Source organism: Eptesicus fuscus, chromosome 12 (assembly GCF_027574615.1).
Source record: "Eptesicus fuscus isolate TK198812 chromosome 12, DD_ASM_mEF_20220401, whole genome shotgun sequence".
In the NCBI taxonomy this organism is placed as follows: Eukaryota; Metazoa; Chordata; class Mammalia; order Chiroptera; family Vespertilionidae; genus Eptesicus; species Eptesicus fuscus.
In genome coordinates, this window is record NC_072484.1 from 8,997,215 (window position 1) to 9,024,565 (window position 27,351).

The 27,351-nt window shown below is 49.7% G+C and overlaps 1 protein-coding gene across 1 annotated transcript; it reads left to right on the forward strand.

Annotated features, from left to right (window-relative positions):
- Positions 1-2,027: 2,027 nt before the first annotated feature.
- LOC129146994 (zinc finger protein 64-like) lies at positions 2,028-27,351 on the forward strand. The gene is made up of 5 exons (XM_008141318.3): positions 2,028-2,919; positions 8,151-8,300; positions 8,486-8,548; positions 22,646-22,897; positions 26,135-27,351. The coding sequence occupies exons 1-5, from the start codon at positions 2,802-2,804 to the stop codon at positions 26,836-26,838; spliced, it is 1,287 nt and encodes a 428-aa protein (XP_008139540.1). The 5' UTR covers positions 2,028-2,801; the 3' UTR covers positions 26,839-27,351.

Sequence of the window (27,351 nt, forward strand, 5' to 3'; positions counted from 1 at the left end):
AAGCAGGATTTATTTTTAAATGACTAGTCAATTTGTGTACTTGGTAAATGGAATGGAAAGAGCAGAACAACTTATTCAGCATAGCCAATCATACCTGGATTTCATTTAGATTTCTATATCCTGTGTTATAGTTTTTTCAGTTTTTCAATTATGACCCTTGAAATCAAACCGTTAAAACCAAACATAGCAGTCAACTTAGCACAACTTTGAATGCATGTAGTGTAAAATATTTTAAAAGTGCCTTCGAAAAATGAAACAGATGTAATCAGTTGCTGTCATTATATTTGTGGAAAACATCAGTAATTTTGTTTTTCTTGAAACACTGCACGCAGGGAAAATGCAGGCTCACAGTGAACTATCACTGTGTATCAGTCTGACGGGCCCCACAGTATCTCTTGCCCTGCAGGGCAGGTATAAATCAGTGCCATAATCTCCTGGTCACCTACCATCCAACCTACGGGGACACTCCCTTAAGAAACTAGGGCACTTTTTAGAAAGATCCTAGATCAGAGTCAACACTGCACACATGGCAAAGGGCAGGAAACAGTCCACGTGCCCATCCGCAGGAGAGCAGACGGATGAACTCTGGTATGTTCGCACCCTGGAAGATTACACACTAGTTAAAATGGACAAATGCCAGTCACAGCAATTTAGACGATCTTAGTAATCTACTAAGTGTGGGGAAAATAATTCCTGGAAGATTACATACCCTTTATATGAAGTTCCTTTTAAAATTAAAATGGTATATATTTTTAAGAATACTTGTAGGTGCAAAAAAAAAAACAAACACTTGCTATAAAGAAAAAGGAATGAATATGTAGGATTTAGGTTGATGGCTATTAAATTAGAGGAGAGGGAAAGAGAAGGTGGGTGAGATGTAGGTTATGGTTAGGGGCTTAGTTTGGGGTGGTGGGTCCCCAGGTGTTTATTATGTCATAATAAGCCAAGGAACAAACAAGAAACCGGATACTGGCCAGGGATGGATCAGTCCTGACAAGGTGTCCTGTAGCGAGGACTGACTGATCCAGTTGTGTGCCCTGGAGCTGGAGCGTGCAGCGAGCTCAGGCAGGCCAATGCACAGGCACATGGCTCCGGCAGGACCAGGGTGTCAGATGTCACCCATCCTCCATGCTGGGTGCCCTTCCCCTTCAGCTTCCCCAGAGGCGATGACCGCTGTCCCCAGTGTACCCAGTGTCCTTCTGCAACATTCCAAACGGAGACCCTGGCATTACGTTTTCACGTGGCATTTGTTTTCAAATGGCATTGCGTTTATGTGTATATACATCCCAAAGAAATCTTTAAAACTGCTTTGATTTTTTGTTTGTTTGTTTGTTTAACCTCGAGTGACTTCACCTCGCGTTACACAAACATCCTAGAATCAATCCACAACTTGAAAACAGGAAGGTTGAGGAAAACAGCTCGGTTTTGGGGAAATATAAAAATGCTCTTCTCGCAGGCGGTCCCCTAGGTTTTGTCAACGGTGGTAACCTCACAGCAGGCGGTTTACCGGACGCGGAGAAACCCCACGGGGCCCGCACTCGCCACAGCGGAACCCCCCGCGCCCCCGCCCGCGGAGGTGTTGGGAATGCGGGTTCCCAGACCACTCCCGGATTCGGAGCTGAACCTGGGTCTTTTTAACTCGGGCTCACGTGATTGTCAGGTCCCGGCAAGCTCGGGGCACAGCCCCGCCTTCAGTAACAACTCCACCTGGGAACAAGTAAACACCTGGGATGTCGGTGGCTTTCTTGCTCCCAATAGGATGTCGTTCACCTGGTGCAAGGGGGTGGGGGGGGGGCAGTATCTCCCCCCCCCCCAAACCCCTCGGATCTCATCAAGGTCCCAGCCGGTCTGAGCACGAACGCCAATTACACACACACACACACACACTCCCCACACCCTCCCCCGAGGACCACGCCTCAGTTGCCTGCTGGGCGGGGCCCAAAGGCTTCTCGGGTGTGTGGCTTCTCGGGTGTGTGGCTTCTCGGGTGTGTGGCTTCTCGGGTGTGTGGCGCTGGACCCGCGCGGCGCTGCGCAAACACGGATTCCCGGGCTCCGCCGCCTGGAGCCAAAACTTTCGGAATCTGTATTTTTAATCGGCTTCTCCAGGAGCAGTGGTTCACCCTGCAGTTGGAGACACTCTGGCCTCATTTAAATTTTAAATTCGAGTATACAGCCAAGGTTGAGAGCCACGAGTGGAAGTCGTGCCTTAACGCCCGCTCAGAACAGCCTGGGGAGCGTTACCCACCACCGCAGCGCCCGGGCCAATTTAGTCCGGATCTGGAAGCGCCGCCAGGGCCTCACCCGGGAGCTCGTTAGGAATCCAAAAGCGCAGGCCCCAGCCCAGCCCCACCGAGTCAGAATCTGCATTTTAACGAGCTCCCCGGTGGTTCCTGCGCACGTTCGAGTTGGAGGCGAGTGGCGCTTCTGAAATTTTAATGGGCACGCGAGTCACCTGGGAGCTTGTTAAGATGCGGACGTGGCTTCTCAAACTTTAATGTGCGTGCGAACCACCCGGGAGCTCGTTACAATGCAGATTCTGATGCAGCGGGCCTGGGCGGAGCCCGAGAGTCTGCATTTCTCGGGAGCCGCGGGGGGTGCGGCCTGCGAGGCGCGGACCGCGCTCCCGGGACCCCGCGGCCTTGGCCCCGGGCCAATCAGCCGTCAGGACTCGGGATAAATCGCCCCGCTCCGCCGAGGAGCGGGATCGCGGGACCTGCGCGCTCCGCCGAGGGGTGTGACTTCCCTCCTCGGCGACCTGGCTGCGGGAAGTAGGCCGCTCGCGGGCGCCGGGGCGCCACGCCATGTCGCGGCGCAAGCAGGCGAAGCCGCAGCAGCTGGCCCGCGCGGAGCCGGAGCCGGAGCCGGAGCCCGCGCGCCGGGAGGTGGCGGAGGTGGCGCGCGAGGCGGCCGGGGAGTCGGGTGAGTAGCGTTGCGGTCGCCCCGCCAGGGGGCTGGATGCCGTTCCTCGGGTGTTTCCGGGCTCGCGCGGGGGCGAGGTTCCGCCATCGGGCGTGCAAGACGGGATGAAGCGTCCAACTTGTCCTGGGGCTCGGGCGGCGGCGCCCCGGCCCCTCCCCCACCGTGTAAATTTCCCTCCGTGAATTCCTGTGTCTGCGCGGACTGTGAGCGCCGGTGCATCGCCGGGCACGCCGCAAGGATGCCCCGGGACCCCTTCCGGGGCTGCCTTCGGGGTGTCGGAACGCCGGTCCCCGAGCCCTCTGGCGGGGCTGCGCGCCTGGAAAACAGGCACCGAGCCCCGCGCGCAGAGCGACCTTCTGGAGGATGGAGAAATGTCTGCAATTGTCTGAGCTTAGCGGGTACCCGGGCTTAGAGCTGGAGAGGGACACAGCAGCGAACCAGGCGGACAGAATTCCGGCTCCGCTGGAGCTTGTGGCCCGTGCGGAGGACAGCGCTGGCCCGGGCGCCGGAGCCCGGTGCGCGAAGTGGTTAGGGGTGCGCTTTGGGGGGACGGGGGGGCGCTGTGGGGGGAAGCTGGAGGGAGGTGTGGGCCCAGGGGCTGGGGGCGCTTTCACACGCGTTGTCCGGACGTGAAAGGGTGTGAGGGAGCAGCCGTGGCGTTGCCCGGGGGAAGCGCATTCCAGGCGGAGGGAACCGCAGGTTCAGAGGGGAGGGCTCGGCGGGCTGGAACCTGCGGCGGGTCAGACGAGGTCCGAGGGGTGACGGGGACGCCGAGGACTCCTTGAGGTTGTGCCTTTTACCCTGGAGAAGTGGAGCCGCTAGGGAGAGGGGGTGTCGGGTGGGCGGTGCCACAGTCGGACTTGCCGGGCTCACCTCGGGGGCCCCGTGGCCGGTGGAGCCCCGGCGAAGCGGAAGGACCCGCGGCTCCCCTAACACCGCGGGGCGGTAGTTCTCACCCTGGGGCCCCTGGGGCCACCAATCCTAAAGCGCCTTCGGGGTAGGGAGCTTTGCCAGCCGGTCAGATTCTTCTGGCCACTCTCAGGTACCCCACCCCTTGGAATGTCGGGGGGAGGGGTGGGGTGGGGTCGGGGAATCTGCATTTCTAAAGCGCTTCCGCTTCTGATTATCTTGCACTCAGACCCTGATGGAGACGAAGTAATCTCGCCTCCCTCCTCTTTGCCTCTCCTCCCCCTCCCTCCCCTTTGCCTCCCCCTCCCGCCCGTGGTTAGCTGATACCTTTTTCCTAGGAAGGAAGTGGAGTGGAGTTTTAACTGCACTGTCTTTTCCCTTCCTGCGTTCTTCTGGACGGGGGATCTCGAGTCCCTTATCCCGGAAGGCTCAGACCCCCAGCAGCGCTTAAAAAAAAACCCAAACCCTCTCCCCAGGAGGTGGCGGAGGGGAAAAAACCTTAACCAAGCCACTCCTAAATTAATAGCTTGTATTTGGAACTAAAGCTTGGCTGCATGAATTGCCGTAACCAAAATACCATAACTACTTCTATGTCCAAGGCCTTGCATGGGGACAGGTAGCTGGACAAGGGCCATCTTTCTGGGGTGGCGGCCAGGCCTCCTACTGGTCCTCGTGAAAGGACTTGGGGATGTTGAATCTTTAGGGGGGAGCGATTATTGAAGACTTCCTGAATTACCCCCAGGCTGTTTTTCCAAGTTTTTGCTACCGGCTACTTTTTCTGTGTACCAGCAGCGCTGGCCCTGGGGTGGGCCTGTGTTCTGTACCCTGCAGTACTGGGGTGCCCCCTGTGGGCAGGGCATAATCAGAATTACGCCCCCAAACACGCCTCAACACCAGCCACCGCTGCAGAGAAACGGCAGCCTTACAGCTGATGGGGTTTTTCGCCTGTGTTTTACATCTGTGGTGCTGGGCTGGGGGCCTGCCTTTCTTTGTAAGTTAGGCCACTCTTGCAAATAAATCGCTTTGCAACCCAAGTAACATTCGGAGGAAGTATAATGGAGCCGGCCAGTTGGTAGACTTCAGGCACCGCAGTGAAAGAAGGAAGTAACGGGGGCAGGAAAACAACCTTACAAAGGAACATCAGCAGTTTCTCAAAGGGTGAAAAAAGGCCCACTGTGCTCACGGAGGTTCTAACTGCCAAACGTTTGGGGGCGCCGCCGCCCGCGCCCCTCCCCCCCCCTTCCGTCAAGCAGAAGGTCTCTGCTCCCGCTGTACCTTTCCCAGGAGAGCGTGGGGCCCTTGGGTGTCTACAGGTGAAGGAAGTCTCTCGTGGCCCTTGACAGCTGTCGGGCACAGTTTTCCGATAACCAGAACTCATCCATCTCTCTTCTGCCCATTTTGAAGTTTGCATTGCACAATGCATTTCCCTCTCCAAGAATCTGGTGGTGCGCGTATGTACAACCCAATGAATAAAGCCAATAATGTTTACACAGTGCTCACTTATGGACAAGGTTCTTTTATGGATGCTAAATTTAATCATCTTCATGTAACCCTGTAAGTTAGGGGCTAAATCCCCATTTTACTGATGTGGCAACTGAGGAACAGCAAAGTTGAGTAACTTACCTAGGGTCACACAGGTAGTAGATGATAGAATGGAATTTGAAACTTACTAGCTGGCTTCCCAGTCAGATCCCTCTCACTTAGATTTCAGCTTTTCAGTCTAACTCTGTCTGGGGGGTTAAAACACTCAAGAGTTTGATGGGTTTCTTTTTAAAGGGGGAATTGCTAAGTAGTACAGGTTTGGTTACCTGTGAGGGGCATACTGATGAGCCTCAGAGATGGCAAGTGTGGGTTCTGGTTGGCTGAAAACTTCTAGCCCTGTGATCTTGAGCATCTCCTCGGAGTCATTTTCCATCCTCCCGGAGCAGATGTTCTCAAAGTGTGGTCCCCAGACCAGCCGCATCAGCAGGGAACTTGTTAGAAAAATCACCGGCCCGCTGCAGACCTCCTGAATCGGGAACTCTAGAGGTGGGGCCAAGACACGTGTGTCTTAACAAGCCCTCCAGGTGATTCTGATGCGCTTGTGTTAGACAAGCGAGGGCGTGGAGTTGTGCTTCTCTGATTTTAACGTGCAGAGCAAGCATGTCAAACTCGTGGCCCGCGGGCTGCATGCCTTGTTTATTTGGCCCATGTTCGCCTTTGAGTTTGACATGCTTGGTGCAGAGGAATCGCCTAGGGCTCTTGTGAAAGTGCAGGTTGCCTCTGTAGGTGGGACGGAGTCTGGGGTGGGGCCTGAGATTCTGCATTTCTAACTAGCTCCCATGATGCTGATGTTAGTGCTCTGTGGCCCATCCTTTGAATAGCAGAGGTTTAGAGTAGTGAGACAGTCACTTGGGGAAGGCTTTAAAATGCAGGCTCCTGGGGATCTGCCCTCTAGGGCCGTGGTCGGCAAACTGCGGCTCGCGAGCCACATGCGGCTCTTGGGCCCCTTGAGTGTGGCTCTCCCACAAAATACCACGGCCTGGGCGAGTCTATGTTGAAGAAGTGGCGTTAGAAGAAGTTTAAGTTTAAAAAATTTGACTCTCAAAAAGAAATTTCAATCGTTGTACTGTTGATATTTGGCTCTGTTGACTAATGAGTTTGCCGACCACTGCCCTAGGGCATTACATTTAACCCACCACGCAGGTGATGCTGATCCAGGTATGGGGACCCTCTTGCGCATTGTACGGCGTTCAGCAATATCCCTGGCCTTAACCTGCTAGATGCCACTATCCCCACATGATCCTGACAATTAAAAACGTCCCCAGTCATTGCCAAAAGTTCCCTGGGGGCAAAATGAACCCCAGTGAAGAGCCACAGGATTGGGTCACCTGTTCAGACCCTGTTAAGGGGCCTCCCACAGTCCTTTCTAACTGAAGTGTTGTGTACTCAGACAGACTCGGCCCTGTACTGAGAATTTACAGTACATTGCTATCTCTTAACCCTGAGACAGGTCAGCGATTCCTTTTTACAGGTGAGTCAACTGTGGCTCAGAAAGGTTAAGTAAGGTGCCAGTAGGCACACAGCTAGTTTCATGGCTAAGCAAACCCTGTACCTAGAGCCGAAGCCCTCACCAATGTGCTGCACAGCCTCTCATGGTCAGAGAAGGTTTACCTTGATAAACCCTCAAGGAAAATGGAATCAGCCTTCTGTGCTGGGGTAAACCAAAAGCCTCAGACCGTGGCCTCTAACTCATAAATTAGTCGAGATCTTTTTTCTTAAAGACTTCAGACAGGGCTCGCACGTCTGTAGGAGGGAGTACTTAATCATTGTTATGGAATCTTTTTAAACTGCGAATTTAAATTGAGCCATATGAAATTGTCATCCGATCACTTGGGCCCATGAAAACGAGGATTGCACATGGCTCAGCCTTACTGAAAATAGAATGACACAGTGAGGTCCCTGGTACCCATAGCTGGGCTTCAACAGGTAATGACAGGTGGCCGGCCTTGTTTCTTCCGTACAGCTGTTCCCCTTCCCTGGGGTTGTCTTAAAGTGAATCAGACATATATGCAATTTATGAATATTCCTCTCTAAACTGTGAGAACGTTGTTAGTAAAAGTCTAATTTTATCTTCCCACTTTAAAAATAAAAACCCTTCTCAAGCTTTTAGTTGGGTTCAGCTTCCCACCATCTTCAGTGGTTTTACAGTTCGTTGAAATTGAAATCAAAATCCTGGTATTACAGGCCATCATCAAGTCTTAGTCCCTGGCTCCCCCCTTCTTTCATGTTATCTGCTGAAACACCTGCATTTCGTCCTGGAGCGCGGTGGTGCTCGAAGTGTGGTCTGTGACCTGTACTGCGTTGAGGCAAACAAGTTCAGAAATGGACGTAAGCATTTAAAAATAGCCTGGCATTGCCACGACATCCAGCTTTCTGTTCTGTCTGTCATAACTCCTGGCCTTTGGTTCTTGTCTTACTTCCCTTTTCTCATAATTTGTGTCCATTACCTTTTATAAAATTGTGGCCTGTGATGGATCGGACATTCTCTTACAAATCAGGTCGTTGAGAGGCGCTTTTGCCAAGTTTAACAGCCCGCATCTGGCCATCGCATCCCGTGATGCCGTGTTCTTTTGTCCCCTGTATATCCTGGAAACCGGTCGTTAGCTGAAGATGACTTTTCTAAGGCCAGAATGCATGTGGCTTTCAGGTTTTCATGTTTTGTGTGTGTTTTTGAGAAGTGATGAAGGGAGGTGGAGTAAGCCCGCCCCTGCTCTATTATAAGACTTACCATGGTGCTAATATTTGAGAAATTAAGGAACACCTTTTGGTCTCCATTTCAGCTACAGAACTAGATAATGATGCCCCCAAACCAACTTGCCCCTCCTCCGACAGCAGCGACACCCAGAAAGCCCCTGCCGTGGCTCCTCCCTCCGAGTCAAAGCAACAAACGGCGACCCTCGGAGAGAGGACATTCAACTGCTGCTACCCAGGTAAAGGGTAACCTGGAGCGCCGGAGCCCCTGGGGCGCTGTCCAGCGCCGCGGGAACTCGCTGAGCGCTGAGCGCATGCGCATCCTCTGTGGGTCCTGAGCATCGCTGCTCAGCGTGTGCCTCACCGGAACTCCAGTTCATAGTGGCTTTCTTTTCGAGGTTATATTTTTTTCTTTGTCTTCTAGGTTGCCACTTCAAAACTGTTCACGGCATGAAAGATTTGGACCGCCACCTACGAATCCATACGGGTAGGTGTCCATTCATTTGCTCAGAATTTTAGTGTTAAAAACAAACAACAGCACACAAGGAAAGGGATAAGAATTAAGTGCTAGGTCTATAGAGGTGAGCAGGATGGATAAGGTCTCTGCCTCATGAAACCCAGTCCAGTGGGGTGGGCTGTGACCTAAAAAGTAACAAATAGGCCAAAATGTTAGCTAACAGGGATAAGGGAAAAGTGCTCAGGAACCTATGTTAGAGGGATGTGATCTAGCTGCTTGGGAGGAGCAAAATTGTGTATGAGGTGTACGTGAACTTGAGCACAGATTCTCCAGCCCTAGTCAAGCCTTCACAGTATTGCAGGTCCAGTCAGTATCTCAGTTATAACCTACTTAGAGGCCCAGTGCACAAACTTCATGAGGGAGGGGGGTCCCTCAGCCCGGCCTGCACCCTCTCACAATTCGGGACCCCTCAGGGGACATCCGACTGCCGGTTTAGGCCCAATCCCGGCAGTCGGACATCCCTCTCACAATCCGGGACCACTGGCTCCTTAACCGCTTGCTTACCTGCCTGCCTGATCGCCCCTAACCACTCTGCCTGCCTGCCTGATTGCCCCTAACCATTTACCTGCCTGATCACCTCTAACTGCTCACCTGCCTGCCTGATCACCCCTAACCACTCTGCCTGCCTGCCTGATCGCCCCTAACTGCTTCTGCCTCGGCCCCCGTCGCAGCTTCATGACGTCTGGAAGGTCATTCGACTGTCTGATCTAATTAGCATATTATGCTTCTATTATTATAAATGAGAAACCTTAGCCAGAACTAATCAGCTAGCCTGCTGAGAAATTTACTGAGATAATGTTTGCTGTTGTTTTTAAATGGGCATGTGATGAAGTTGGACAGGTTGGCATAGTAATCTTACCTAATAAAAGAGAAACATGCAAATTGACCGTACCTTTGCTACACCCACAGCCAATCAGAGTGAATATGCAAATTAACCCAAAGAAAGATGGCGGTTAATTTGCATATGCAGGCGCAGAGCGGAGTGAAGCCTGCTATGAGGGGAAGGGGGGCGGCGGAGGGAGCTACTGGAGTGGTGCTCCGGACGGACAGAAGCGAGGATGTGCCAGCTCCAGGCGGCCCAGGAGCGGGGACTTGCCGGCTCCAGGCAGCCCGGGAGCAGGGACGTGCTGGCTCCCAGGAGGCCGGGGAGCGGTGACTTGACGGTTCCGGGTGGCCTGGGAGTGGGGACTTGCCGGCTCTGGGCAGCTGGGGAGCGGGGACTTGCCAGCTCCGGGCAGCCAGGGAGCGGGGACTTGCCGGCTCCCGGGCAGCTGGGAGTGAAGCCAGGGGCCTATTCTTGCACGAATATCATGCAATGGGCCTCTAGTCTTAGATAAGAGCAGTAAGGTTGCTTCTTAAAGGTGCCTTCCGAGGTGCCACCAGCTGCTAAGAACACAGAAATAAGATGCTGGAGTGAAAGAATTCCCTGATCTACATCAGGGCCTGCACATCTTGGCCAGTGGGCCCGTGCAGCCTGCTGGCATGCCCCTTGTGCCCCTACCTTTGTGGCTGCTCTGGCCCTGCAGTGGCATCACTGAGTAGTTACTGGAGAAATGGGATGGCACACAAAGCCTGAGGTATTGACTGTCTGGCTCTGCCAACCTTCGTAGTGTAGACCCTCTGCCAGGTAGTGTGAGTTAGGATACTGGTCTGTTTGCTCTTACAGAACCAAGCTAAGTGGCTTAAACATTATCAGGTTTATTTCTCTCAGAAGCAGGAGAACCACAGCTGTTAGACCGGCTTTGTCATCCTTAACATAGCGCTTCATCTCCGGTCCAGATTCCGTACCCCGTGGACAACAAGGTGAGGGGGAGGGCTACAGCCTCCCTCACCGGCCGTGCCCCAGAAGCAGCAAACCTTGTGGCCAGTGGGGGATGAGCAGACCGAGGCCTGCTTAGGCAGCGAGGCGGGGCGGGCACTGGGAATGGTTTCAGGGAGGGGCAGCCACATACCCAGCCGAAACGCTGCAGCACCCGGAGTAGGACAGCTTTCTGGACAGTCGGCACTGTGCTGTGGAAATAGGAATGAAGGGTCGCTCTTTCCCGGGAAGGGTGGACCATGAGAGGCCTCTTAGTGAAAGGAATGGATGATCCTCATCTTGAAAGACGAGGCTGCGGGATGACGAGGTCAGTAAGAGCATGCAACTTGCAGGAGCCATTGGAGCAAAGCTGAGAACCCCATCTCCCCACAACATGGCGGGTTTGGGCAACCTCAGGCGACTGAAGTGAAGGAACAGTGGAGCCGCTGTTCTCAGCAGTGGCTGTGCTGCTGCCATCTAGTGGGTGGGGGCAAAAGTGCTGTCCGAATCCTGCCTGCACTGGACAGGCCCTGTTATCAGGCCCCACACGCTAGGGTGGATAGAGAGGCTGAGGCTTGGTTAATAGTCTTTTATTGGAGTCACGCAGAGCATGATGGGAGTACAGGCAGTCTCGGCAAGGCTCTGTCCTTGGTGGTACCCTGAGTCAGGCGTGCAGATGTGGTGCAGACGGATTGCTCCTTAATAAATGTATCCTTGGGCTCCTTCTCTGGGTCCAAGGCAACTGCTCCAGTTGTCGGATTCTCTTACCCAGTGAAAAGTAGGAGACGGCCTGGGGTCTCACAGCACCTCTCTCAGGGCATGACCCAGGAGTAGTGTCCCTCGTGGTTAGTGGAATAGTGAGATCCAGCTGATGGTGACTTAGAAACAACGCATTTCTGTCCTGCAACGTAGCCCAAGCTCAGTGTGGTGGCTGGCCCTCTGGCTTCGGGGACTCCGGCTCTTATTTTGTTGGTTTGACATCCCAAGGATGTTCCTCTCACAGGCATGGTCTTTACTGCCACCTTAAAGACACATCCTAGCCTGGCCGGTGTGGCTCAGCGGTTGAGCCTCAACCTAAGAACCAAGAGGTCACAGTTCGATTCCCGGTCAGGGCACATGCCCAGGTTGTGGGTTCGATCCCTAGTGTGGGGTGTGCAGGAGGCAGCCAGTTGATGATTCTCTCATCATTGATGTTTGTATCACTCTCTCCCTCTCTCTTCCTCTCTGACATCAATAAAAATATATTTGAAAAAAAAGACAAATGCTAGAAGCTACACACATCACTTGGATTAATGAAGTCTTGAATCTGTGTGGCCAAGTGCCCGGCTGCGAAGAGAACAGTCTCTTCACCAAGAAAAAGGAGAACTGACACGCAGGCTAGAGGTGTGTCGGGCCCAACCTGGGTGGGAAGCATCTGTAGGTGATCATTTAAGTCTTGAGCCCCATCTTTGCCAAATAGGGAGGACAGTGGCTCTTAAACTTCTATTTTGAGATCCTTTTACATTTAGAAACTAAAGCTTCCTCTCCCCCCCCCCCCCCCCAAAAAAAAAGAGTTTTTGTTTTATCTATAGTTGCGGCATTAGCAATCTGAAACTTTAAAATATTTATTCATTTAAAAATAACAGAAAACCCATTCTACATTAACATACCAAAAAGTGCCATTGTTTATGCCTTCGCAAATCTCTGATGTCTGGCTTCATAGTCGGCTGGGTCCTCGGCTGTTTCTGTGTGCAGTCCATTGTCATGTGTTGTTTTGGTTGAAGCATGTGAAGAAAACCTGGCCTCACTTACAGGGCGGGCAAGAGGAAGTGTACGATTGTGAGCACACAAAATACAGAGCTCATTCTTGTATCATTATGTATTAATTATTGCATTTTTTATACGAACAACTATACACCTACTTTTGCCCCACCCTGAATGTGATGGGAAATGGAGGGGTATGCTGATAGCCTTTGCAGATAATTATTTTCCTTTAACACTAATCCACAACACAATAAATGGTAGCTTCTGAAAGATTCGTGGCTAAGTGGAATCTGCAACCACATATCCACAGACTTTTCAAACTGTTACGTTAGAATCCATTGATCTGAATGCTTTTCCCCAAGCGTGATTGTTGACATGCCATGCATTGGTCGTTGGGAAAACACTGGCTTACCAACTTAATGTAATTCCTCCACATGTTGACTCATTTCATTCCAGCACAGGGAAAAATCACTTCTGTTAATATTACCAATCTCGTTTTGAAAATCTAAGAACCAGGAAGCTGCAAGCCCAGAGTAGCGGATCTGTGTTCTGAAATCCTAACTTCCCTTTTTGGAGCATTCTTGAATGTTATCATTGTGGTATTGGTCACTGTCCTTGAAGTCACAGGCTCACGTAGCTCATTGGGCCAAATACCAGATCTGAAAACAAAACACAAAGAAAGCCATAGTTTGTCAGCTGTTTCAAATCACAGCGGTGCGGCCTGGATAAAGTTTGCAAGTGCTTGTCAGACAGCCGTGTATTGTGGTTTGCAGCAGCAGAGACTTCTACATCCTACATCCCGTTTCATCACACAGGGTGTTAAAGAGGCTTATTCAGGGGAGAGATTTAATCAAATGGTTTCAACTGCTGGAAAGGATGTAATTCCTAAGAGTGAAACTGGCTCTGGCTTCCCAGGGGTAGGGGGGCGGGGGGGATAGGCGGGGGAGGCAGGGAGGCAGCTGTGAAGGCTGTCGGGACAGCAGGGAGAGCTCAGGTGTCAGCAGACCTGCCCACTATCACTCCTCCTCAGTGACAATGCCAGCGATGAAAAAGGCAAAGCCTGTGGGATGAGGGGTATGAAAATACTTTGACCACAGACTCAACCAGATAAGTGTCGAGGACCCCTGGGTACTCCCAGACTGTCCTTCGAGGGCCGTGGAGGTTGAGTGTGACAGGCAAATACAGGCGTGGCTAAGGACAGGCATCTGTGTGCCTAGCATGCAGGCTTGCTGAGGGCTTATTTGGGGAGTGTTGGGAAATCAGGCCTTGAACTTGGATTGAGTCTTTCTTTTTATTACATTTATTCTAAAGTCATGTTGGGGTATATGTATGTGTATGTATATGCGTTTATACCTTAAATGAGAGTCTGTCTTGGATGGAAAGAAAAACTAAATTTTCAAATAGACAATAGAAACAGAGTGAGGAGTGAGAGGGAGGAGGAACAAGATAGAAAATGCTTCATTTCTGTTTTTTCCCCCAGTAAAATCTTAAGCAAGAAAATATAGAAAAGTCAATGTAAACAGTAAATATATCTGCATAATTATAAAAACAGCATCAGTTTTCTCCTCAACTTTATACATTAAATATATATAGCTCTTATTGTCTTCCTTTTTGGGGGGCATTTTTTTTAAAATATATTTTATTGATTTTTTACAGAGAGGAAGAGAGAGGGATAGAGAGTTAGAAACATCGATGAGAGAGAAACACCGATCAGCTGCCTCTTGCACACCCCCTACTGGGGATGTGCCTGCAACCAAGGTACCTGCCCTTGACCGGAATCGAACCTGGGACCTTTCAGTCCGCAGGCTGACGCTCTATCCACCGAGCCAAACCGGTTTCAGCCATTTTTTTTTTTAAGAGAGAAAGGAGGGAGGGGGAGAGAGAGAAACATCTATCAGTTGCCTCCAGTACCTTCCCGGCCCAGGGATCGATCCCACAACCTGGGTATGTGCCCTGACAGGGAATCAACCCTCCAACCAACTGAGCCACACCAGCCAGCGCAAATTTCTAAGTCCTTCTATCAGAAGTGAGTATGGTATTGTTTGAAAGCTAGCAATGACAGGGGGAGGTCTTCTGCCCCCTCTACTTCCATACCACCTCCCACCTGCTTTCTGGGGAGTAAAATTCATCTGGAAGAGAAAAGAAGGCACAAAATTAGCCCCAAAATCTTGGACAGCAAAACCTTTTGCTTTATTAGAAATTAAAATAACCAAAAAGCTATAAATCGAACAGTGTGAATAAATAAATAAATAGAAGTGGAGTAAAGAAATATTGAACAGAGCATAGAAAGAGATGTGTGTGTGCAAATTGAAGGCAGCATTTCGAGTTGGAGGAGTCGTGGGTGAACTCTGGTCATGTGGGGCCAGGGCAGTTGGCAGTCTGTTGGGACAAAAGTTACCGCCCTTCGCCTCATTCACAAATTCCAAATATATTAAACAAGTTAGGGACTAAAGTCTAGAATGTATTAGGAAAGATAGGACAAATTTATGGTGTAAGTAGACAATTAAAACCACAGAGAAGACAGATTGATGTTTCTCAAGTTAAAACTTAAGACACCGCTAAGAAGGGAAGACAAGTGTCCCACAAGAAAAAATTTGTAACATAGGACGGAATTAATCTTCGGCACATATAAGGTTTCCTACAAGTCAAAGATAATCCCAGGGGAAAGAATATGAACAGGAAATCACCTACGAAATACAAATGCCAATATTTGCATTGAAAGCCCATAAGCAGTAAAGGAAAATGCAATCTAGATACTGTATTTTCTTCATCTGGTTGTACTAACACAGTGAATTGCAGAACACCATATATCACCTTGCATTTAATTTAGTCATTGCCATACCCTTCCTCCCTCACCTCCCAATTCAGAGAGAATGTGGTAATGGGCAGAAAGTTGATAGAGATCTGATAGTAGCAAAGCCACTTTAAAATGAAATTTGAGCTTTGGCCAGTGTTGCTTAATGGTTAGAACGTTGGCCCATGCACTGCAGGGTCATGGGTTCTATTCCCAGACAAGGGTACATACCTGGGTTGCATGTTCGATCCACAGCCCTGGTCGGGGTGCATGCTGGAGGCAACCAGTTGATGTGTCTCTCTCACATCATGTTTCTCTCTCTCTCCCCTTCCCCCGCTACCTTCCACTCTAAAAATCAATGGAAAAAAATGCCCTCATTTACTCTAATAGTTCAAGTGTACTTTTGGAGTGTCTTGGTAGACTATCTTATGCAAGTAATGCGTTTTCTCCTGTCTCTCTACTTGATCCTGAGCACCTCTGTCTAGGAGCTCCAGGTCTGAGTTAAAGAGCAACAGTGAAAAGAAGCCATCGTATCTTAATTCCTTATCTAAAAGGAAGGCTCTCCTGTCACCATCTTTAATCAAGAATGATGGCTGACTTTCAGATGTTTTGCTCCCTTTAAGGTGGTCCCATGGGGTTTCTCTGGCCTCATAAAGGAGATTGACTTGTAATGTTTATATTTTTAATATCACTTCGTATTTCTTCATTTGGCATTGATATCCGAGTTCATCTCCCATGAAGTGAGTTGAGGCATTTATCTTTCCCTATGCTATTAAACAGTTAACCCAATGTGGAAACACTGCTAGGACATTTGATCGTCTGTGCCCACAATCCTCTCTGCTTGTGCCTTTTTTCAGAGGGTGGGGAGGGGCTATAGATGAGGCTGTGCTGGTAGAACCGCTCTCAGTGGCAACTGGAGGCTGCGCCGCTCATCCCAGTGTCCCCTCCCCACTCCCACCTGTCCCTGTCCCCGTCCCCATCCGGGTGAGTCACAGCTCCGTGCCTGTGGGCTTTTCTGCAGGACCCAGCGGGAGCCTCTGTCTGGAACACGCCAGATAAAGGGCATTACTTGACCTTGTGTCTGCTGTGGACTCCTGGCAACTTTGTGAAGCTAGGACCCTCCCCAGAATAGTGTTATTAAATGTAGTAAAATCCCATTAAAAGTTATATTTTAGTACAATTGCTACCAAACTGTTAAGTGTGTGGTATTTTAACCCTACCAGACCTGAGGCCCTGAATCTAACTGTCCCCTATACCTGGGCTCCTGAGCATTAAAGAGAAAAAATCAACATGATATAGAAAAATGTTAGTTACATGCAAACAAGTGGTTAGAATAAGATAGAACTTGGAGACATTGTAGAAAATAGGTCTAGGCAGCCGAAACCGGTTTGGCTCAGTGGATAGAGCGTCGGCCTGCGGACACAAGGGTCCCAGGTTCGATTCCGGTCAGCTTGGTTGCAGGCACATCCCCAGTAGGGGGTGTGCAAGAGGCAGCTGATCGATGTTTCTCTCTCATCGATGTTTCTAACTCTCTATCCCTCTCTCTTCCTCTCTGTAAAAAAATCAATAAAATATATTTTTGAAAAAAGAAAATAGGTCTAGGCAAAGTACCGAAAATTAGGTACAGCGGTATAGCGGCAGATTCGGAAATTACCGAAAAATCGGTACAGCGGTCTGGAAGGTTTAATACACTGAATCCTTACGACCCTGGGAGCTTGTTAGAAATGCAGAACCTCAGGCCCTACCCAGGTCCACTGAGTCAGAAACTGTATTTTATTTTTTGTTTTTATGAGTTCAGCTTGAGAAATGAGATATTGATCAAAGGGTACAAACTTTCAGTTATAAGATGAATACGTTCTAGGGATCCGAGGTACAGTGAGGTGACTGGTGTTAATAGTGTATCCTGGGTTATATACCTGAAAGTTGCTAAGAGTAACACATGTTCTCATCACAAAAAAAAGTAATTATCAGAGGTGATGGAGCTGTGACCACAATAAGGTTAACCATTTCTCAATATACATAGATATTAAATCATCATGTTGTATACCTTAAACTTATACAGTGTTATATGTCAGCTAGAGGCCCGGTGCATGAAATTTGTTCATGAGTAGGGTCCCTAGGCCTGGCCAGTGATCAGGGCCAATCAGGGTTGGCTGCAGGCTGGGACCTTCCTTCATTCTGTGCTGCCCCCTGGTGGTCAGAGCACGTCAGAGCTAGTGGTCAAACTCCTGGTCGGTTGAACTCCAGAAGGGACAATTTGCATATTAGCCTTTTTATTATATAGGACTATAGTATCTCAAGGTTAGGGGGCGGGGTTCTGCATTTTAATGCCACCCCCACCTCACCCCCCAGATGACTAGTATGGGCATTAGCACTGAGAAGCCCCACATTGAATGTTAGGACCTCGTGGCTGGTCTGCTAACTAGCTCACCTTCATTATGGAGCAGCGATGAACATAAATGTTGCTCTGAGAACTGGCTCATGTCTATTCACAAGGGTCTCAGGTACCATTATTAGTGTGGTCAGCTAACCAAATTCAAAACAGGAGGAAATGCTGAAATTCAGTTAGGAGTTTTAGAAACAGAAGTGTGATCATTTCCCACACAAGGTCTTTGACCCTCTGGATTTTATCTACAAGTCCCAAATGAAGAATCCCGGATCTGGAATGTTACAGGCCATCTGGGGCAAGAGAGACGATGACACGCTGGCTCGGAAGAGCATTTGCCTGACAGTGACTCATCAGTTGTGATCGCATTTCCCTGGGCAGAGCGAGCCACACACCCGCAGTCCCTGGGGCAGGGAGCAGAGCTCTCCCGGGAAGGACAGCAGACACCTCAGTAGTAAACAACTTACTTCGGGGTGCATCTCTGACATAGCAGCTTTTTACATTGTCATCGGTCCGTTTTACTTTGTAATTGTATATCTTCCTGGGCCATCATCCATTTTATCACGTCTTCCAAATTTATTGGGGTGAAGTTCTACTTGATAGTTGTGATGGACTTTGACCATCGATAGTCCCCTTTCTCTCTGCAATGCCTGTGTCCTCAACCAGGAACAGCGTCACTCCCCTCCCTCCACAGGAGACATTTGGCAATATCTGGAGACTTACTTGACTCTCACAACTGGGGAGGGAGGTGCTACTGGCAGCCAGTGGGGAGGGGTCAAGGATGCTGTGAAATATGCTGCGATATACAGGACAGCCCACCGCAAAGAAGAACCTGGCCCAAAATGGCGATAGTGCAGAGATAGAAAACCCTGGTCTATTAGAATCTTCTCTTTTTTAAAAAAATAAATACATTTTTAAAAATATTTTCATTGATTTTTAGAGAGCTAGGGAGGGGGAGAGAGAGAGAGAGAGAGAAACATTGTGATGAGAAAGAAACATCAATCGGCTGCCTCCTGCATGGCCCCCACCGGGGATTGAGCCCCAACCCGGGCATGTGCCCTGACCGGGAATCAAACCAGCAACCTCTTGGTGCGTGGGTTGACACTCAACCACTGAGCCACACCAGCTGGGCGGAATCTTCTCTTTTTGAGCAGACCTCCCCTTTTAACAACCAAATTTGGTTTTCTTGATCAAATGCTGGAATCTTCATTTATTCCTCCTAGTTTCTTGACTCCCATATGGTTCACTTGTTTTCAGTCTTGTTAAAAATGAACTTAAAAGTGATAGGTTAGCCCTAACCGGTTTGGTTCAGTGGATAGAGTGTCAGCCTGCAGACTCAAGGGTCCCAGGTTCGATTTCAGTCAAGGGCATGTATCTTGGTTGCGGGCACATAACCAGTAGGGAGTGTGCAGGAGGCAGCTGATCGATGTTTCTCTCTCATCGATGTTTCTCTATGCCTCTCCCTTCCTCTCTGTAAAAAATCAATAATATATATATATATATATATATATATATATATATATATATGTGTGTGTGTGTGTATATATATGTGTGTGTGTGTGTGTGTGTGTGTGTGTGTGTGTGTGTGTGTATATATATATATATGTATATATATATATATTTTTTTTTTAAAGTGATAGGTTATGGCGCCCTGGTCAGTATGCTAAGTGGTTAGAGCTGTGGCCCATGTATCAAAGAGTTTGGGTTTGATTCTCCATCAAGAGCATGCACCTGGGTTGCAGGTTCAATCCCCAGCTCCAATTGGGGCACATGTGGTAGAAAAGCAATCAGTGTGTCCTCTCACATTGATGTTTCTCTCTCTCCTCCCTCCCTCTCTCCCTTCTACTCTCTCTACAAAGCAATGGAAAAGATATCCTGGGGTGAGGATCAACAACAACAAAAAAGTGACAGGCTGTGGGTTTTGATACATGGCACTCTCACTGCCCATCCCTAGGAGGTTTGTAATCTGATTTGGATTCATGAACAAAAATTTTTTGAAAATATGTCCTACAATTTTCAGGCAGACTTTTTCAAAAACCTTTTGTGAGACCATGTTAGATTCATAAAAGTTTGACTCACGTCTACTTGGTGAGTTTTATCTTTTCTTTAATATGAAATTTCTAGTGGCTTTCATCATCACAATTTTGATATTAAGATTGATATTCCTGCTTTCTTTTAGCATTTTTCTAGAATGTTTTTCTATTCTTTGTTATTTTTACTTAGGTCTCTTAAGCACATAAGCTGACTCTTTGAAATTTTTTTAAAATATATTTTTATTTATTTCAGAGAGGAAAGGAAAGTGAGAGGGAGAGAAACACCAGTGATGAGCGAGAATCATTGATCGGCTGCCTCCTGCACACCCCCTACTGGGACCAGCCTGTAACCAGGTATGTGCCCTGACCAGGGATCAAACCTTGACCTCCTGGTTCATGGGTCGACGCTCAAACCACAGAACCACACCACACTAGCCAGGCTGACTTTTTGAAATTTTTAACCAGTAAATTTAATCCATTTATGTTTGTTGTACTTACATTTAGTTTTATTTTTACCAAATTTTGTGTGTTGTTTTTTTTTTTTCTTAATGGTTGGTTCTCTCTTGTGGTATGGAAGCAATACTTTCCATTTCATTACTTTCTCACATCCCACATTTTATCCACTTCCTTTTTCCCCCTGATGTGTATGTACAATTCAAGTATGATACCCTGAGTCATCTGTCAGCTGGCTTTTCTTTTTCCACTGAATGCTAGTTCAAATGTAGGACTCTATTTAAGTAATTTCTGTAGAACTTTATAGATTTTACTAGAGGCCCGGTGCACGAAATTAGTGCACCAGGGAGAGGTGTGTGTTCCTCAGCCCAGCCTGCATCCTCTCCAATCTGGGACCCCTTGAGGGATGTCCAACTGCCCTCTCACAATCCAGGACTGCTGGCTCCCAACTGCTTGACTGCCTGCCTGATTGCCCCTAACCACTTCTGCCTGCCAGCTTGATCACCCCCTAACCACTCCCCTACCAGCCTGATCAATGCCTAACTGCTCCCCTGCCAGCCCTATTGCCCCTAACTGCCCTCCCCTGCCAGCCTGGTCACCTCTAATTGCCCTCCCCTGCCGGCCTGGTCACCCCTAACTGTCTTTCCCAACAGGCCTGGTCACCACCAACTGCCCTCCCCTTGCCGGCCTGGTCGCCCCCAACTGCCCTCCCCTGCAGACCTGGTCACCCCCAACTGCTCTCCCCTGCAGGCCCGGTCCCCCCCAATGGCCCTCCCTGCAGGCCTGATCGCCCCCAACTGCCCTCCTCTACCAGCCTGGTCACCCCTAACTGCCTTCCCCTGCAGGCCTAATCGCCCCCAACTGCCCTCCCTTTCAGGCCTGGTCCCTCCCAACTGCCCCCTGCTGCATGCCTGGATCCCCCGCAACTGCCCTCCCCTGCAGGCTTGATCGCCCCCAACTGCCCTCCCCTGCCAACCTGGTTGCCCTAACTGCCCTCCCCTGCAGGCAGGCCTGGTCCCCCCAACTCCTTTCCCCTAAAGGCTGGTTCCTCCCAACTGCCCTCCCCCGCAGGCCTGGGTCTCCCCCAAGTGTCCTCCCTTTCAGGCCTGGTTGCCCCTAACTGCCCTCCCCTAAAGACCTGGTCACCCCTAACTGCCCTCCCCTGCAGGCCTGGTTGCCCCTAACGGCTCTTCCCTGCTGGCCTGGCCGCCCCCAACTTCTTTCCCTACAGGCCTGGTCCCCCCAACTGTCCTCCCCTACAGGCCTGGTCCCTCCCAGCTGCCCTCCCCTGCTGGTCTGGTTGCCCCCAACTGCCCTCCCCTGCAGGCCTGATCGCCCCCAACTGCTCTCCTCTGCCGGCCCAGGCACCCCTAAATGCCCTCCCCTGCAGGCCCAACCGGTCACCCCTAACTGCCCTCCACTGCAGGCCTGGTCCCTCTCAACTGCCCTCCCTTGCCGGCCATCTTTGACCACATGGGGGCAGCCATCTTGTGTGTTGGAGTGATGATCAATTTGCATATTACCTCTTTATTATATAGGATTTCCATCTTGCTACCATCCAGTGTGGTCTGAGGAGTTGTGTGCTGATCTGAACGTTTTTCTTTCTGAAACCTTTAATAGCTTACCATTCTGGGCTTCTGAATTTGGCCACCCTTTCTAGATAAGGCATCTTAAGACCCATGGCCATGTTTGGTGTTGAGAAATAATTATTTGCTCTGTTCTGTCCTACCCAATCTAGAACTAGCTGTCATATCTTTTCTTTTACTTTCCCTGTTGTAACATCCTTTTGCTAGTCAACTTACTGGAAGAGAATGGAAATAATTATAGGAATGAAAACTGCTTTTATAACTTCAAGTTCTTGATTTGGACATGTCCAAAAAAAAAAAAAGATTGCCAAGACAGCACAATGTAGCAGATACTGGAGCAAAAATGCCTCTGTTCAAATCCCAACTTCAACCTTGAGCAAATTGATTTAGGCGTCTTCCTGGTTCTGGCTTTCCCAAGCATTTGGTTCCTGGGTGAAATCATGTGTGTTTGGACATGATCTGTCTGAAGTGGTTGTAGGGGAGGAAAGGAACACTCGATTTGGTAGAGATGTTCTGAGCATGGGGTTCTCTGTCTCCCAGGGTATCTCTAACTTTTTGGGCCATTTGCGTTATTTCTCTGGTCTAAGCACCCTCATTTCCTAGTAGCTGGGGCAGGGGAACTATGGGAGGGTGGATACTGTTGCTACTTGCAGTTTGGTATACATAAGGGAAGGACCCTCCTGGCCATTCTTTATGGGTTCATCAGCTAGAGCCAGAAAGCTGTTCTAAGACACTTAGACCTGAGTACTTCTGTGACCACTCCCCTGTTCCCAAATGGGGTTTGGCCTGTGATTTTCTCCTTCAGTCTGATTTTATCTAACCTGTCCCTTCGAATTCTCCATGATTCCCGAGCTGCCAGTGCATGACGCACCTTCTCCTCTCCGTGTGGGCATCTAGATTTTTTTAAAAAATATATTTTTATTGATTTCAGAGAGGAAGAGGGAGGGAGGGAGAGAGAGATAGAAACATCAATGAGGAGAGAAAATCATTGATTGGCTGCCTCCTGTATGCCCCCCACTGGGGATCGAGCCCACAACCCGGCCATGTGCCCTGACCGGGAATTGAACCGTGACCTCCTGGTTCATAGGTCGATGCTCAACCACTGAGCCATGCCGGCCGGGCGGCATCTAGATTTAACTATCTTTCTATCCCGGGCATTTGGGCGGAAGGAAGAGGCAGACCCATGTGCCCAAACTACCACTTTGGTCAGATCTCTTTGCAGTAGTCTTGATAAGAGGAACCCGTAAATCCTTGAATCTCTGATGTCTTTGAAGGAGACAAACCCCACAAGTGTGAGTTCTGTGACAAGTGCTTCAGCCGGAAGGACAATCTGACCATGCACATGCGGTGCCACACCAGCGTGAAGCCCCACAAGTGTCACCTGTGCGACTACGCCGCCGTGGACAGCAGCAGCCTTAAGAAGCACCTGCGGATCCACTCGGACGAGCGGCCCTACAAGTGCCAGCTCTGCCCCTACGCCAGCCGCAACTCCAGCCAGCTCACCGTGCACCTCCGCTCCCACACGGGTAAGTCCCTGACCCGGAAACCTGGGCCTGACCTGCCAACTTCTTAACCTTCCTTTACCTAAAACACAAGCAACGTAAACACCCTGCTGGTTAAGTAAAGAAACTTGGACTCTCTGTGGTGACGGTGCAGCTTGTGGTTTTACTTAAAAGATGAAAACCCAAGAGCTGGGTTTCCTAACGTGACTGCGTAGAATGCAGCTGGATGAGTACGCAGCACAGCAGCCAGGAAGCTAAGGCGTATCTTGAATTATCTGAAGTATAAACTAGGTGTTTCAGTCTTTTCACTAAAACTCTGATTGCATAGTTTAATCCAGAAACATGTAGCAAAAGCAGTGGAATGTAACTGCAGATCACAAACTTCCAGTTCTAGAAATTGGACTTTGCAAAGAGCTTTTCCTTCCCTTCTTTGTGAGACCCCCATTGAAATAATGATCGATCAATCGATAGACCCAAATAATCCATCGTGGCACAGAAAAATGGGGCTTGGGGAGTCTCATAAGAAGGTTCCTAAAATGAGAATTTTCAGTGAATTCATGGAAGATGGCAAGCAGACAGAAATATGTTGTCATCTAAAATTGGGTAAAGAAAACTGTCCCAACAGACAAGTGGGAGGCAGCCAGGCAGTTGGAGCCAGCTCTCGCAGCCACTGTCTGGCTGGCCTGAGAGTTCGGACTTGTCGACAGCCAAGGCCCCAGAGCTCAGAGAAGCTGAGCCTATTGGCAAAATTGCCCAAACTACCCAGCAGGTAAATATCTATGGCACCTGTGTCTAATCCTTAGGCCGATCCACTCTTCCTAAGCAAAGTGTCAACTGTGGATTATCAGTCATTTGTGGAAAATGATGGTGTAAAAAGCGCCAAGTCTAACAAATAACTAATTCTGGAGCTAACAGAGTGAGTACCTGGGTGATGAGAATTTTTCAGTTCTAATTGGTATCTATCCACTGGCAGAAATGTTGCATCCAAGAACAGTTCTACGAAAAGGTAGTAAGAGCAAAGAGGTGTGAATTAAAACTAGGATCGATGGCTCTAAAGTTTTTTAAAATCCCAGAGATAAGGGGAAAAGAGAAAAGTGTTGGATAACTGAGAACAAATAAAAAGCCAGAAATCTGGATGCTGGCTAGGTCTAGGAAGAAAAGAAAATAGAAGTGAGAAAATCAGAAAAAGAATTTCATAACTCTAAGGGGCCGTAGGCGTGAAAGGCCTCACAAGATGCCACGCAGGGCCAGAGGAGGGGCCAGAGCAGTCTCTACCTAGAAAGACTTCTCAGTAACACTGGCTTCTAGGAGACAGTGGAACGGTGCCTTCTAAGTTGGAAAGTCATTTTGAATGTAGAATTTTATATCCAGCCAAACTGTCTCAAGTCCGAAGACAGAACAGACAAAGGTGTATACAAGGTCTCAGATTTTTCTCTAAGCCACCATTCTAGGGAAGGTACTGGAAGATAAACACTATCAAAACAAGGGAGAAAAATTTGACAAGAGGTATTTGATATGTGAATATCTGAATATAGCTAGCTGGGGTTGCAATAAAGGGAAATAGCAAGATGATAACTTGTATAGGAGGCTGAGAGAAAAAAAAATTAGTAAATCAGAAACTCAGAAAATTCATTAGAAATTCCATGTAAATGCTTACATAACTAAAAGACTGGACAACTTGAGATGATGGTGAGGTTCTTTTTACTCAAGAAATGAACAGTGTAGTCAAGAGCATGCATGATAAAATGTGGCCCAAAATGCGCCTGCAGGAAAAGAGGATCAATTCAGCCTTGATGCATATTATCAACTGACCCAGGTGTGGCAATGATCCTGGAAGGGGGTGGACCTAATCTGTAGTTGGCTCTCATGAATATCACATACTCAGTCATGATATAAATTACTTCTACAGCAGTCCTCAAATCACACTGTTCTGTTCAATGTTGTTTCATTATAACGTTGATAGGAACGTAACTCTGTTTATATCACTTAGCCTGTGGTAAAACTGGTTTCATTACACGTCGTTCTGACGACGTTAAGAGAGGACTTGGTAGAGCTGAACTCTAGAAGTTGAAAACAGCCCTAGCCAGTTTGGCTCAGTGGATAGAGCATCCACCTGCGGACCAAAGAGTCCCGGGTTCGATTCCGGGCAAGGGCTCATACCTTGGCTGCAGGCTCCTCCCTGACCCAGGCCCTGGTCAAGGCGTGCACAGGAGGCTCACAATCAATGTGTTTCGCTCACATCGATGTTTCTCTCTGTCTTTCCCTCTCTCTTCCACTCTCTCTAAAAAGATCAGTGGAAAAATATCCTCCAGTGAGGATTAACCAATTAAATAAATAAATGAAAGTTGAAAACAACTAGTTAACGCTTGAGAATTTGCAAATGTTATCTAACTTAAATGTAAAAATAAAGTTATTCCTGACAAGAAGAGGGAATCCTCAAAACACCTCTGAAGCTGATCGGCTCACAGTTGTGAGGCTGTCCGTTTGGAAGGGAATGCTAGAAGGCCAGGACCACAGCCCGCAATGCGGGAGGACGCTGGGGGAAAGGATGCCCGTGTAGGGTGTAGGAGGAGTGAGACCTCGTCTTGGCTTAGCGTCATGACGATGATACGTAAAGTAGCGACCTCCACAAGAACTAAAAACCCTTCGCAGTCCTCCAGGGGGGCCAAGGAGGCTGCAGCTTCTCCGTGTGTGTCTCCTGCTGCCATCTTCACGTGTTCCTTCTAGAAATAAAACTGGTGTTGTCGTTGGGAAAATGTGAAACTTCCGCGAGGAATACAAAGCAGTTAACTGATGTACTTTAGCTTAAACGCCGGAGTAAGCATGCTTCTAAGTGTTAGCTGGGTGTGGGACAGTGGTTTGTAACGCTGTATGCACCTCTTCCTCCTCCTGTGTTCAGTTTTGAAATGTCAGGTTAAGTGAGAGTTTAGAATCGAAGCTGAAGTGCCCTCATGAAGAGTATGGGCTTGGATGCCACGATACCGGGGTTCAGATCCCTGCTATTTAGGATCAGTAAGTTGACCCCTCTGAGCCTCAGTTATCCCATCTGTAAAATGGGGGAGGGGTAATGGTACCCATTCCCAGGGCTGTGGTGAGGATTCAGTGAGTTAATAAACATGGTAGATGGTGCTATTAGGAGGCTACAGGTAGCTGGAGTTCAAAGACCCAACTGTCCCTTTGCGGCCAAGTGTTCTGACGCATGTTTGGGGGGAGTTCTGTGTTGCCTGCCTGCTCTAATGGAAACACACCTTCCGTTGCTAGGGGACACCCCCTTCCAGTGCTGGCTCTGTAGCGCCAAGTTCAAAATCAGCTCGGACTTGAAAAGGCACATGATCGTGCACTCCGGGGAGAAGCCCTTCAAGTGCGAGTTCTGTGACGTCCGCTGCACCATGAAAGCGAACCTCAAGTCGCACATCCGCATCAAGCACACCTTCAAGTGCCTGCACTGCAGCTTCCAGGGCCGGGACCGGGCGGACCTGCTGGAGCACAGCCGGCTGCACCAGGCCGACCACCCCGAGAAGTGCCCCGAGTGCAGCTACTCCTGCTCCAGCGCGGCCGCCCTGCGCGTGCACAGCCGGGTCCACTGCAAGGACCGCCCCTTCAAGTGCGACTTCTGCAGCTTCGACACCAAGCGGCCCAGCAGCCTGGCCAAGCACTTCGACAAGGTGCACAGGGACGAGGCCAAAACGGAGAACCGGGCCCCGCCGGGCAAGGAGGGGCCCCGCGACGGCGGCTCTCCGCACGTGGCCAAAATCGTGACTCAGAGGGCCTTCCGCTGCGACACCTGCGGGGCCGCCTTCGTCCGGGACGACTCCCTGCGATGCCACCGGAAGCAGCACAGCGACCAGAGCGAGAGCAAGAGCGCGGACGTGGTCACCTTCCCGCCCGAAAGCGGCGCCTCCGGGCAGCTGGGCGCCCTGGTCTCCGCGGGGCAGCTGGAGGCCGCCCTGGAGCCCGGCCTCTGATCACACGAGGAGGGTGGTGAGCTGCCCAGAAACCCAGGCAAATGCTGTTCCCAGCCATTGGGTGTGGCCATCAAGCCAGACTGTCACCAGCTCTGGGCACGGCTGCCCCCTGCTCATGGGCCTCCAGACGCCAGGGCTGCAGTCCCTGGGGCCGGAGAGCAGACGCCTCCCGTCGCTGTCTTCCCTCCAAGAACCCATGAGGCAAGGTGGCCAGTCGTCCCAGGGTGGGGCCCACTGAGCACTGCTCTGTCCAGTAGGACCAGCTTCTTTCTGATGGACTCCAGTCCTAAGACGGGTCCATCTCTGGTGCAATTATTAAACGACTTAACTACACGGGACAGGAAAACTGAACTGACCTGTTAGTGGGAAAGGTTCGGGTGAGGATGGGTACCCAGAGGCTCTGGGAAGCTCTAGTTCTTAACCCTGGTGGTGGCTGGTTGAAGAGTGTTCGCCTTATACGTTTTTGTATGGTTCCTTTTGTCAGTTGTCTTAAAATAAAACTCATCTGCCTAA